Source organism: Salmo salar, chromosome ssa02 (genome assembly GCF_905237065.1).
Source record: "Salmo salar chromosome ssa02, Ssal_v3.1, whole genome shotgun sequence".
Taxonomy (NCBI): Eukaryota; Metazoa; Chordata; class Actinopteri; order Salmoniformes; family Salmonidae; genus Salmo; species Salmo salar.
The window spans coordinates 58,205,391-58,217,374 of NC_059443.1; the positions used below are offsets into that span (position 1 = coordinate 58,205,391).

The window sequence follows — 11,984 nt, forward strand, 5'->3', positions numbered from 1 at the left end:
GTTCATTGAATAGCCCAGTAGCTGGTCTCCTTAGAACCGTCCCTCCCTGGTACGGTATAGAACAAAAACACCATTTCATCCAATGGCATATATCAATTGTCAACTCTAGATACTCCCATCTCAAGCAAACCCCCTCTTGACCCTACTCCTGGACAGGCTCACTGGGGAGTGAGCCTCTAGGCCATATATTATCACAGGATAAGTGCGAGATCTAAGAGAGGACATACAAGGGTCCATTTACTGCCATAATCCTCCCCACAATAAAGAAAAGGAGGGAGTGACTTGCTCACAGACATTGTGGAGCAAGTCATTGGTTCCCCATCAATCACGCCATCCCTTCACATGGTTTAAAAAAATAGGTAAAGACACATTCCCATGACGACAAGTCTGACCTCTCCCTTCTCTGGGCCCCAAGTGTCTGAGCCCCAGCTAAGGTAGACGTGCACCTGAAAAGACACCAGTGTCCAATGGACACTTTCTAATGACAAGTACCTCAAATAAGCATATTATACTAATAAAACATCTTAATTATCTATGTTACCCAACTAATTCTGATTCGTCCACGACAGGTACCAAAATATTTCTGCAGCATTGGATGTCCCCAAGAACACTGTGGCTTCCATCATTCTTAAATGGAAAAAGATTGGAACCACCAAGACTCTTCCTAGAGCTGGCCGCCCAGCCAAACTGAGCAATAGGTGGAGAAGGGCCTTGGTCAGGGAGGTGACCAAGAATTCAATAGTCACTCTGATAGAGGTACTCTAGAGTTCCTCTGTGGAGATGGGAGAATGTTCCAGGACAACCATCTCTGCAGCACTCCACCAATCAGGCCTTTATGGCCAGACAGAATCCACTCCTCAGTAAAAGGCACATGACAGCCCGCTTGGAGTTTGCCAAAAGGCACCTGAAGACTATGACCATGAGAAAAATGATTATCTGGTCAGATGAAACGAAGATTAAACTCTTTAGCACGAATGCATGCGTCATGTCTGGAGGAAACCTGGTACTATCCCTACAGTGAAGCATGGTGGTGGCAGCATCATGCTGTGATGGTTTTTCAGAGGCAGGGACTGGGAGACTAGTCAGGATCGAGGCAAAGATGAACGGAGCAAAGTGCAGAGAGAACCTGCTCAGGACCGCAGACTGGGGCGAAGGTTCACCTTCCAACAGGAAAACCCTAAGCAGTCTCTGAATGTCCTTGAGTGGCCCAGTCAAAGCCCGGACTTGAACATCTCTGGAGAGACCTGAAAATAGCTGTGCAGCAACGCTCCCCATTCAACCTGACAGAGCTTAGGAGGATCTACAGAGAATGGGAGAAACTCCCCAAATAGCGTCATATCCAAGAAGATTCAAGGCTGTAATTGCTGCCGAAGGTTCTTCAACAAAGTACCGAGTAAAGGGTCTGAATACTTATGTAAATGTAAATCAGTTTATTTATTTTTTTATAAATTTGCAAAAACGTTTTTCTTTGTCATTATGGGTTATTGTGTGTAGATTGAGGGGAAAAAATAATTTTATACATTTTAGAAATAAGGCTGTAACCTAACAATGTGGAAAAAGTTAAGGAGTCTGAACTTTCCGAAGGCACTGTATATATCTATGACAGAGACAAATATAAAAAAGATGACATTTATTTCAACAATAACAGATGAGTCAATTTAAATGCAGGCTTATTGGAGAACATCAATACAAGTTGCATGGTAAACAACTTCTACAACATAAGTGTAAAAAAAAATGAAGATCAAGAATCCATCTCTGAAAATAAAAACAGAAAAGTCTGACCAGCAATCGTCAAAACGGGTGATTTAGATGTAAAGAACTTACACACGCCTTCCAAAAGACATTGTCCAGAATTGTAGGCTTTGATTGGTGGATTAGTTCAGCACATGAAACTGGATCTGACAATAGGACCTGACAATAGGACTCCTCACTCAGTTATGTACAGAATAAATGCAAGGGTGATATAATATACAACAGTATGTTATGTGCATTTTGTGAATATCAGAGTGAACGGTATTGACACTTGTAGAACTAGGTATGCTGAATCCCAAATTGACAAAACTCCTACTCCTGTAGACCTGAAAGGATTGGAAGTATCCAATATGGCTATAACACAGCAAGTCAGATATTACCATATTGGTCCAATCTTTTCAGATCTGCATGAGGGTGCCTAGGGATAGGAGTTAAGAAGTCGATTTGGAATTCAAAAGCAGAGTTTCAGAAAATACATTATTAGGGGAGGTAGGGGTGTTGGTGGGGAACATAGGACCCTAGTGAAGAAAACCTCCCGTTTGCTGCTGGAACACATCGATTGTGTCTTCATCTTCCATTTCCAACTGAAAAAACAAAAGTCATAGTCAAGATCAGTTATAGCATCATAGCAATTTATAAGCATTTTTCTACCAGAGTAAACAAGCTTCAAATGGGCAGGATAAAATAATATATATATATTTTTAGGGGGTATTTTGAAGTTTTATTGACAGGTTCAGATCAGAATGTTAAAGGGGGAGCCAGATGAGAGGATTACAGGAGAGAAAGTAAGTGGAGGAACAGGGATTGAACCTCTGGCTCCAGGGAACTATGTGGTCCTTGAGGCAGCCCCCGGCACAGGATAAAACTGTTTGCCAATGAACAGTCAACTCAACCATATGATTTGAGGAACAATAACAAACCTTATCCACCAACTTACTTGTGCTGGTGTGTCTGTCTCGTTGATTGGTTGACCATCAAACCGGAACCGGATTTGCCTAATCGTCAGGCCCTGTGGAAAGGCATCACAAGACACTTAAATATTAACTTCAAATAGTGTAAAATACACAATACTTCAATCAAGGGAACTTGTGCATTGTAATAATAATGTCAGTCTGTGTGCATGTGTACAGGATGTCATGTTGCTTGCTTAGTGAGTACAACTTCCTCCCGATTTGGCTAATACCTTGCATGAACTCGAGACCTCTGCCTTGTAGCACACGTGACCGCCCTCCTGAAGCGTCTTACCAGTCAGCGGCACGCGAAAAGCTAGCTATTCGCTAGCGCAAGTGGGGATACTTCAGGCTGAGGAGTAAGTTTCACACATCCCCATGTGCTACACATGCATGTTTGTCAGCCAATGGATGCTGATGTTGCCTTACCTGTCTTTCGCAATATGCCTTCATGAGTTTGCTAAGAGGTGTGTGCCTTTTGATCTTGAACTGCACCACTGAACCGTCTTGTCCTGCCACCTTCAAGTTGATGTGGTCATTGTTCTCCGTCTTCACTCCTTCCTAAAAAACAAACCAAACAGATTCGATGATTAGAGAAGGGAGTGGATATTTGGAACATTCTCTAGTAACTAAACTATCATTCACATCAAAACTAACTTTCAAATCACGGATTATATTGGATAGAGACATTATTGTGAAGTGCAATGGTCTGCACGGAATACTCCGATTCATAACAATGCAATGTTTACATCAAGCTAATTGATCATGTTAGCATGCTAACTACTATATGTAGCTAGCTAGCTGCCATACTGTTATTCGGGCACGGGCCCTCGACGTTAGCTAGCTAGTCATCTAGGTTGCATCATGACAAGAAAACACATGAATATGAACAATATAAATATTACAATTAAATTAGAAAATTAAACTGCTTATATTGACTGACAAAACGTGAATAAATCACAAAAGGCACATTATTACTGATATTATTCGCTAGCTAGCTTCACGCTAGCAGTTAGCCTAGCGGTCCAGACCGATTCTGAAATATTTCCTAGTAAATCAACCGGTTTAGTAAATTAGCTGCTCTAAACCTCAAACCTTTTCAGAATATCATACAGACCAACATAGCGAGAATACATCTTCACTGTAAATATTGCGAATAAAATACGTTTCATTGCTCACCTTGGGTTTTTCGTCTGCCATGGCTGCTACACTTCAGCGACTGTGCGCTTTCGGCAGGAGCGCCACTTCCATCTGCGCCAGTTTGGAGAGCTGTCTGTGCTGCGCTTTTTCCAGACGATACATTTCTGAGCACTCAGTGTGTGTGCACGGTGTTACATTTCTGAGCACCCACAGTGTGTGCCCCCAGTGTTGCTTGTTGGTGTGAAACTAAACTTAAAAATACAAAGTAAAATGACATTTTCCAAGAGAGTTGATTATTTATAGGTGTTGCATCGCCGGTAATCAGTCCGTATGGGCGCAAGTGGGTTAGGGCAGCCATGGCAAGCATATGAACATACCACATACAGCATGTGGCAATTCTTTAAAATGAAGACTTTAATTTTTCATGCGGTGAAACAGCTGTTTGAAAATACATTTACAGTACATACTTCTGTTCAATCTCATTAAAGAACCACACATTAATGCACATGAATTAATTTGCCAGTCTATAAAATGGACAATAAATACAGCAACAATTTATATTGAAGTTTGGAAGAGTCCTCCCATTGTAACATTGGTACTGATAACAGAAAATGGCTTCAGAACGCAGACAGACTGAATACAGACAGATAGTCAGACACTCTTGTTACATACTAGTACATTGCAAGGGACACCCATAAGCCCTATTTTGATTCATGTCCTATTGTACCACTGCAGACAAAGCACCTTCACCATGGGCTGTTTGAATGGGGATGCAAGGTTTGAGACATCGCAGATAGAAATGTAATGTATAGAGCTGACAAACTTCCCTATTCAAACAACTAAGTTCTACTCAATACAGGTCTATCTGAAAGGGCTGTGATATTTCACCCTCCTGGATAAGCCCCAGGTTTCTACAAACTAATATAAAATTGCTACCAAGCCATTCAAAGTCAAGTATGCAGGGAAGAGTTCAGTATGCAGGGAAGAATTCAGCAGTAAACTGATCTCAAAGCAGTAGACGGAGCTTGCTTCGCTAACAACATCTCTAGAAACCAATACTTTCATGACAAGCACCTAAAAATAAATAAATACTTAAGGATTCACAGTCACACACCTTGGCAGGCCACCACCTCCCATAACTGAAACATGTCAAAATAGCACTAATAGAAATATATAGGTAGAAATAGAAAAACCCCACCTGACCAGATATAGCGCTCTGCTCCCAAAAATACAAATCATTAAATTGAATATATTCACAAAGTTCTTCTCAACAACATTATGCAAGTGTTCAGCATTTAGCTATCTGTACTGTCATTTATCTGCACCATCATTTTCTACTGAGGTATTGGAATAAAGTGAAAGGGGGCAGGAGGAAAAGAGATATGTATACCGTATGCTACTAGTCTAGGGCTTCTTTTCCATTAACTGTGACAATAGGGAGATTGGACAGGGACAATTACTGGTAGTTCATTGTAACAGTCTTGTGTAACTGCCCGATATATATCATGTGATAACTTCCACTCTTATCACATGCTAGGCTGGCTCTTATTGACCGTTGAAAGTTACATTTCCAATTGTATATGACTGCTCTAAAGCCAAACATTGTAAGTCTGTACGGCATTTCTAAAGTGCAGCAATTCTGTAACAATTCCATTCAGAGAAGATTGGGCTTGAAGTATAAATAAATAAATAAACATGACACCTAACAGAAGGACAATGTAACAAATGGCACAATGATAATAGCGCTTAATAACTTACTAGTATCTGAAACATTCACAAATACATTGATTCTCCCCCAAATACAGTCTTTGTAGTGTCAACTGACTCAAGCTCAAGCTGTCCCCACCATGTGTTACTGTATTGTCCTTGGCACCATTTTGGGGTTAGGGGGGCTATAGAGCCCCCCATATCTCTGCTGGGGGGAACTGGTCCACCTCCCCAGTCTCTGTGCACTGCTGCTCTCCCAGTGTGAACGTCAGCTTGTATCTCATCCGGACCTTCTCCTGCGAGAGACACACACACACACACAGAGTTAGCATGCCAGCTTAGCATTGTAGCATCCTTTCGATTTCAAACTAAAGCACACAAATGAGACGTGTAGGTGATGTAAGGAATCATAAAGACCAAGTAACAACTAAAGGATGAAATTATGGATCCTGAACCTTAGCAGGGATCACACAGACAAAAGGTATGCACTCACTATACCATAACATCTATTAAGTGGAATATATTATTACATTATAATAACCACATATTCAACTCATGCAAATATCAGATGAATAACTCTCATTAACTACACTAGGAGGACTCTCACCATCAGTGGGTTGGCCAGCAGCATGACTTGAGTGATGGCGGCGGGGGGAAAGATGGGGTTAAAGGGCGCCAGGTCAGTTCCCGAGGGCGGTTGTAGTCTCACCTTCATCGACTGGCAAGGGGGAAGGAATGAACAAGGCTTTGGTTTATATATATATATATATATATATATATATTTTATTTATTTATTAACTCACAAATATTATAGTTTGAGCAAACTTCACTGCCTGTCTGAAGCAGTACCTCACTGAACATGTCACTTGTCAGGAGAGTGAGGATTCAAGTAGGCTAAAATAATGACGCTCAGGAGTTCTTTTCCTCAACTACAGCAGGGTTCCCCAACTGGCAGCGTTGGTTTTAATTGGCCCTCCAGGTTTTGAGCAAACTTTGTTTTCTCCATTGTTGGACATAAAACACTGTCAAAACACCTGGAAATTAGCTCCAAGTTATTTTAATGTTGGGAATCTGTTGCTAAGTATTCCCACACAGAGATATGTGGTCATATACAAATGTAAGCAAGGTTTTAAAATATGATATCTTCTTGCAGTCAATTTGCAGTCTACAAATGATCTGTAATTATGTTCTGGCTCCGACCATCCGCTCAAGAAAAATAATTAGCCCACGGCTGAATCTAGTTGATTATCCCTGTACTACAGTGTAAGTACAGACCACAGTGTAAGTACAGAACACAGTGTAGTTGAATAGGTTGTAACAGTGTGAGTGTCCACTGTCCAAGTCAGCTTTACCTTGGGTACAGCAGCCTGTAGGACTATGTTCCTGACGGGAAGTGGTGCCGTGTTCAGCATGGACACCACCATCACCAGCACGTCAGGCCGGCCCGGCGGACAGTCAGTGGCAAAGTGCAGGAGAACGCGGACCCCGTCTTTATCATAGGCCGTCACAGGACACAGCTTGCCTTAAACATCACAGAATGACAGAGAGAGGAAGAAAACACTCAGTATCTGCACTTCCAGCCACTGTACTGAGCCATCTGCGTTTACCAAACTACAATACCCAGAAACCCCTGAATCAGGCTAAGGTCTTCCTGGGACTCACTTGGCTTGATGGCTTCCAGGGGTACGTGGACGTTACTTAGGGAGATCTCAGGGAACTTGGCTGGGCTGGCCTGCCCCAGCGGGAGAATCAGGATGGGGGACAGGGAGCGAAGAAGGGGGCTGTCATCAGCCTGGGTCTTAGGCGACAAGGTAGGGGCTGCAGCAGCAGCAGCCGGTAGGATGCCCAGAGGGAGAGGGCTGGATCTGGAGGCGGGGATCCCAATTCTCGGGGAGGCAGTGGCACCCATAGCCTCACCCATCCCAAACAGGTCGCCGGTGTTGATCACACCAGGCACGCTATAGTAGATGATGACAGATGGATGTACATTAAAACTGTACTCTGTACCGCCCATCCCTACTGCATACACTCAAAAGAATAGATCAAGCAATAACGCCAATTGGTTATTATAGTTGGTGGCATTTAAATGTTACTTCAGTTATCCACTTTCAAGCCTCCAGTTACATGATGTGCTACATGCTAGCTAGCATCTAACCTTCACAGGAACATAAAGTATGATTGGTAGTGGAGATGAGCACCTCTTGGGGCTACCCAGATCCAACATGGCCAGGTCCTGCAGACTGTGGTTCAGGGAGGCGGAGACTGCCTGGGCAGCAGCACTGGGGTAAGGAAAGGAGGCCGCCACTGAGGATTGTGGGCAACTGACATGGGCGGCTGTCTTAGAAACAGGCTCTGTTGTAGAAGCTCCTAACTGGTCCAAACTGGCGGCTGTCGTAGAAGCTGCAGAGAATACAGTAGCTGGGAGGGCGCTGCCAAACAGGTCCAAAACTGGGTTGGGAGCCTGGAAGAGAAGGGGTTTAACATCACATTAAACAATGTGTGTCATGCTAATATTGCTAAGATCAATAATTCCAGAAAGGATAAATATTTCTACCAGATAAATGCTTCTGAAAGTATTGACTGGTTAGGACACTTAAATGGCCATTTACCTGCAAAAATGTCGTCCACAGATTATTCAAGTCATCTTTTGAAGGAACTGGGTCATTAAGTCCTGAAACAAACAAACAGTCCATATATCAGTCAATTTATTCTCCTGTTCTATAAAGAAAACCCACATTTCCCGGGAGAGACTTTGGCAATATATGTGGGGATTAGGTGAGTACTGTGTGAATTCAATGTCAAAAACATGAATCACAAAGACACACAGAAAACGAATGCTTTCTTATCAGATCCAAGACATAAAGTTGCTGATACAGGATGTGCTGTACCTAGAGAGAGGAGCTCTTCGTCCAGTAGAGACAGTGCGGCAGAGGGTTTGCTGGGGATGGGTTCCTCCATGGCAGGGCAGGCCTGAAGATCCTGGAGGGGTGCAGACCCGTACAGCAGGTCGGCTGGGATGAGGTCTGGGTGCTGGGCTAGAGGAGGATGCTCAGGTAGGGAGGGGCTCTGGAGGTCCAGACCAGCCAGGTCTATCAGGATCTCAGACTGGTTGCTGTCTTTGGTACCTGGCCAGGGATGGAAAGAGATTGATTGAGTTTCACTTATTTGTTGCTGCTATCATGATTTGGGAAGTTCACAAGATGAGGGTGAAACAGTCCAAAATGGTAAATACAATAAGACACCAATGTGATCTCAGATGAAGGGGGGGGCTTATACTTTTGTAAAGAATCCCCAGACCTGGGCCTCAGAAAGGAAAAGGTGGACAATCCCTGGTAGAAAATAAAATCTGTGAACCCTCATGTTATTACATTGTGTAGTAGTTGATGGTCCAAGTGTCTCCATCTCTCCATTGACAGTCTGTCCCTCCACAATCCTCTTATAGGAGTTGATGACGCGGGACAGGTCATCGCTGGCCTGCAATATGTCACCTGGGGGTCACGAGAGGTCAAAGGTCACAATGAAGGCTCATCCAACCAATCAATATGGCCAATGGGAGGGATTTGACTATTTTGGCCAATAAGACGGCAGGCCTCAGGGGGTGTTGGTTACCTAAGCTGCTGTCATTGTCCTCTGTCTCTGTGGCCAGCTTGAACACAGTCCCCCTCAACTTGTCACAGTCACCGTAAAGCTCCTGAAATGAAAAAGCAACACCAATAATAATATGTGATGAAAACACATTTCATATATGCTTCCAAAGTGTATTAACAACAAAGACAGATTTTTCAGGCAAACTTTCATTGTATTGGAAGCGATTTCATTTTATTTTCCACAAAGTTAATCTATAAAAAGTGTCTACCTCCATTTTTTTGGAGGGGGAAGAGTCTACAATAGTGATAGTGAAGTAAGATGTGGACCAACTTTGATAAGCTCCTTATCGCCATCTGTTGATTGGTCCCTGCTGAAGTGGCTGAGCATCTCGTTGAGCAGTTTAACACTGTTGTTGACCTCCTCCAGGGTGCCGCTGCGCTTCGACGCTCTCTGCAGCCTCACCTCATCCTGAAACACAGCACACGTCTGCCTTAAACCCACTGGGACACAGTGACTGAGAGGGTCGGATTCAATCACTTGTCGTCATTATGGTCGTCATCAACGTCATTATGATGTTTGTGTAGCAGCTCTGTTTACACAACTACTCCCTAGATCACTGGATGCATGTCTGTATGATGATGCATGTAGGCTAACCTCTTTGACCATGTTTTTGATGAGGCGGTTGGCCTCCTGTAGATCCTCAGGCTTTTTGCTCTTCAGAAGCTCGGCCAGTCGCTACAGAGAGAGAGAATAATAAGTCAGAGTCTCTAGTACTCTAGTCTGTTTCCCACAGTAGGGTCCAGTCACAGCAGCCAAGCCCTGTGACAGAACCCAGGGCCTGAGAAAATATCTTTGATCATCGATCAACTTGAAGCTCTGAAAAGCAAACATGCCAGAACCAGTGAGAAAGAGGATGAGACCTAGCCTATGCTATTTGCATCCCAAAGACAGAATTCAAACATATATATTTTTTTTTAAAGATAACACAATTAAAACGTTCTTCACAAAGTAAATTCATAGCGTCCGTATACAAAGATCTTCCATCAAACATCATAAGAAGGAAGCATCTCACCTTGCTCTTCTCCTCGTTCTCAAACACAGGGTTCTTGGGCCGGGAGGGGGGCGACAGCATCAGTGTCTTATCCAGAGGAACCTCAGGGTCAACTGTGACAATACCTGAAAAAAGGCAACAGTTAGAAGTGCCATGGCGACTTTACAGTACAGGCTAAAAACCAATGAAAACCTGAAATAGGGTGATTTTTTTATGTTGAAATCCTACCTTGTTTCTTCAGCATTTGATAAGCTTCACTGATCTTAGCCTCATCGGGTAAAGAGAGCGTCCAGCTGAAGAGCATATCTACCACTCTCTTCTTCACCACCTCCGACACTCTGTCACCTAGATACTGGAACAGGAACAGGGTTCAGCTGGATGGATTCCATTTTAACAAAGCCACAAATGACATACAGAACTATGGGATTAAGGACCAATACAAAACAGTTGATATTATCTACTTACTTTAGGTGACACCACTTTGATGAGTTCATTTAGAAACCTAAATTTACCAACTTCGTTGTGAAACCTTTTCCCGCAGTTCTTCATGCAAGCCTCTAAAACCTGCAAAAGTAAGTAGTCAATGTTAAAGCTCCAAGAATTATAGGCCTAGAGATAAATTACAAATACTCAATGTAAGAGTGGGATGTTACGCACCATCAAAGCCTGTATCGCCTCCCATTCTTGTGGGGACTGTATTTTATGGGCTAACAACCTCACAGCAATCTGTGGGCTGAAATTAAAATCATATAATATCAGAACAAATCTCAAACAATTCAAGGATTCAACAGTTCCAAGCGAGTATAATTTGAGATTATGCAGTTGACAACAATAAAAAGTTAAAACCATTACATCTTCAGAAAACCCTATTGATTACAATGAGATTACTACCGTAACACTGCAGAAATGAGTTCAGCTTCTGAAATATGATCCAGGGGACCTGCAGTAACGTTACTTGAAGAGCACAGAAAAAGCATCCATACCCTTCCAATTCCTTATTGATTTGGTCACAGAATCCTATAATGTACTCCCAGTCTTCCTGCCTGTTGGATGGGTTGGTGGCCTTGTCTGCAAGGGGGAAGGGGGATCACATGAATATCTATCCCTGACTGGGTTTTCATAGGCTCCTTTATAAAATAAACTGCTCATGGCTGACACCTGAATGTGATAAAAGCCAAACATGTCATGTATTACTGCACATTTGTCTTGACGCAAGCACTGCAAGATCTAGTCGAATGCAGGCAGCCCTTGCAGGAAATTAGGTAGCCAGTTAGCTAGTCACAGAGTTGTGTAGCCAGCTGGAGGTTAATTTGTAAACAACTACAGTAGTTACAGTAGTTGCTAAGCTATCTAGCTAACAAACTAACTCCCAAAATCTTGACAACTAGCAAAAAATAGAAGCTTAGTTAGCTAGCTACCTAACAAAAGTCAATAAAGGGTCGTGGGCATTGTGAACATGAACTGTTGTTGCCAAAATAGCTAGCTAACGTTAGCTCATTGCAAGCCACCTCTCATGACCCAAACATTGACTCAAAACACGATAAATAAATGAACATAGCCATTGTTGACATTTGTATAAATTGTACATTCTAGCTGGCACTGGTGATGTCGTTGTGAATGGCCAAATTGTTGAACATTAAAACGATTAATAAAGAAGTACATATAATTTAATTTCCAAGCATGTAACTCACTGAGCCACGACTCCAGCGACTCCCCTTCCGCATCCGCCATATTCACTGCAGATACACCAATGGGCGTATTCGATTATGCTGAGCCACGGGGCACCGGTCGTAAAC

At 42.9% G+C, this 11,984-nt stretch overlaps 2 protein-coding genes across 2 annotated transcripts; both read right to left on the reverse strand.

Annotated features, from left to right (window-relative positions):
• Positions 1-1,615: 1,615 nt before the first annotated feature.
• Positions 1,616-4,085, reverse strand: LOC106587120 (small ubiquitin-related modifier 2). The gene is made up of 4 exons (XM_014175153.2): positions 3,882-4,085; positions 3,132-3,263; positions 2,690-2,761; positions 1,616-2,336 (listed from the first exon to the last, which is right to left on the reverse strand). Exons 1-4 carry the CDS (start codon positions 3,900-3,902, stop codon positions 2,271-2,273), a joined length of 291 nt encoding a protein of 96 aa, XP_014030628.1. The 5' UTR covers positions 3,903-4,085; the 3' UTR covers positions 1,616-2,270.
• A 153-nt stretch (positions 4,086-4,238) lies between these two features.
• Positions 4,239-11,984, reverse strand: LOC106587115 (ADP-ribosylation factor-binding protein GGA3). Its single transcript, XM_014175138.2, has 17 exons — positions 11,880-11,984; positions 11,172-11,256; positions 10,846-10,921; positions 10,654-10,752; positions 10,417-10,540; positions 10,210-10,313; positions 9,792-9,872; positions 9,468-9,605; positions 9,159-9,240; positions 8,918-9,037; positions 8,438-8,674; positions 8,159-8,220; positions 7,748-8,010; positions 7,212-7,507; positions 6,902-7,071; positions 6,157-6,267; positions 4,239-5,845 (listed from the first exon to the last, which is right to left on the reverse strand). The coding sequence occupies exons 1-17, from the start codon at positions 11,917-11,919 to the stop codon at positions 5,735-5,737; spliced, it is 2,199 nt and encodes a 732-aa protein (XP_014030613.1). The 5' UTR covers positions 11,920-11,984; the 3' UTR covers positions 4,239-5,734.

Excerpts from the sequence above, each read along its gene's own strand:
- LOC106587120 (XM_014175153.2), bottom strand. The coding sequence starts at position 3,902 with ATGGCAGACGAAAAACCCAAG. Across the intron at positions 3,264-3,881 it reads TGGCAGACGAAAAACCCAAG|GAAGGAGTGAAGACGGAGAA; the intron begins GTGAGCAATGAA and ends TTTGTTTTTTAG. Across the intron at positions 2,762-3,131 it reads AGGCATATTGCGAAAGACAG|GGCCTGACGATTAGGCAAAT; the intron begins GTAAGGCAACAT and ends GCCTTTCCACAG.
- LOC106587115 (XM_014175138.2), bottom strand. The coding sequence starts at position 11,919 with ATGGCGGATGCGGAAGGGGAGTCGCTGGAGTCGTGGCTCA. Across the intron at positions 11,257-11,879 it reads GTCGCTGGAGTCGTGGCTCA|ACAAGGCCACCAACCCATCC; the intron begins GTGAGTTACATG and ends TCCCCCTTGCAG. Across the intron at positions 9,038-9,158 it reads GGACAATGACAGCAGCTTAG|GTGACATATTGCAGGCCAGC; the intron begins GTAACCAACACC and ends CGTGACCCCCAG.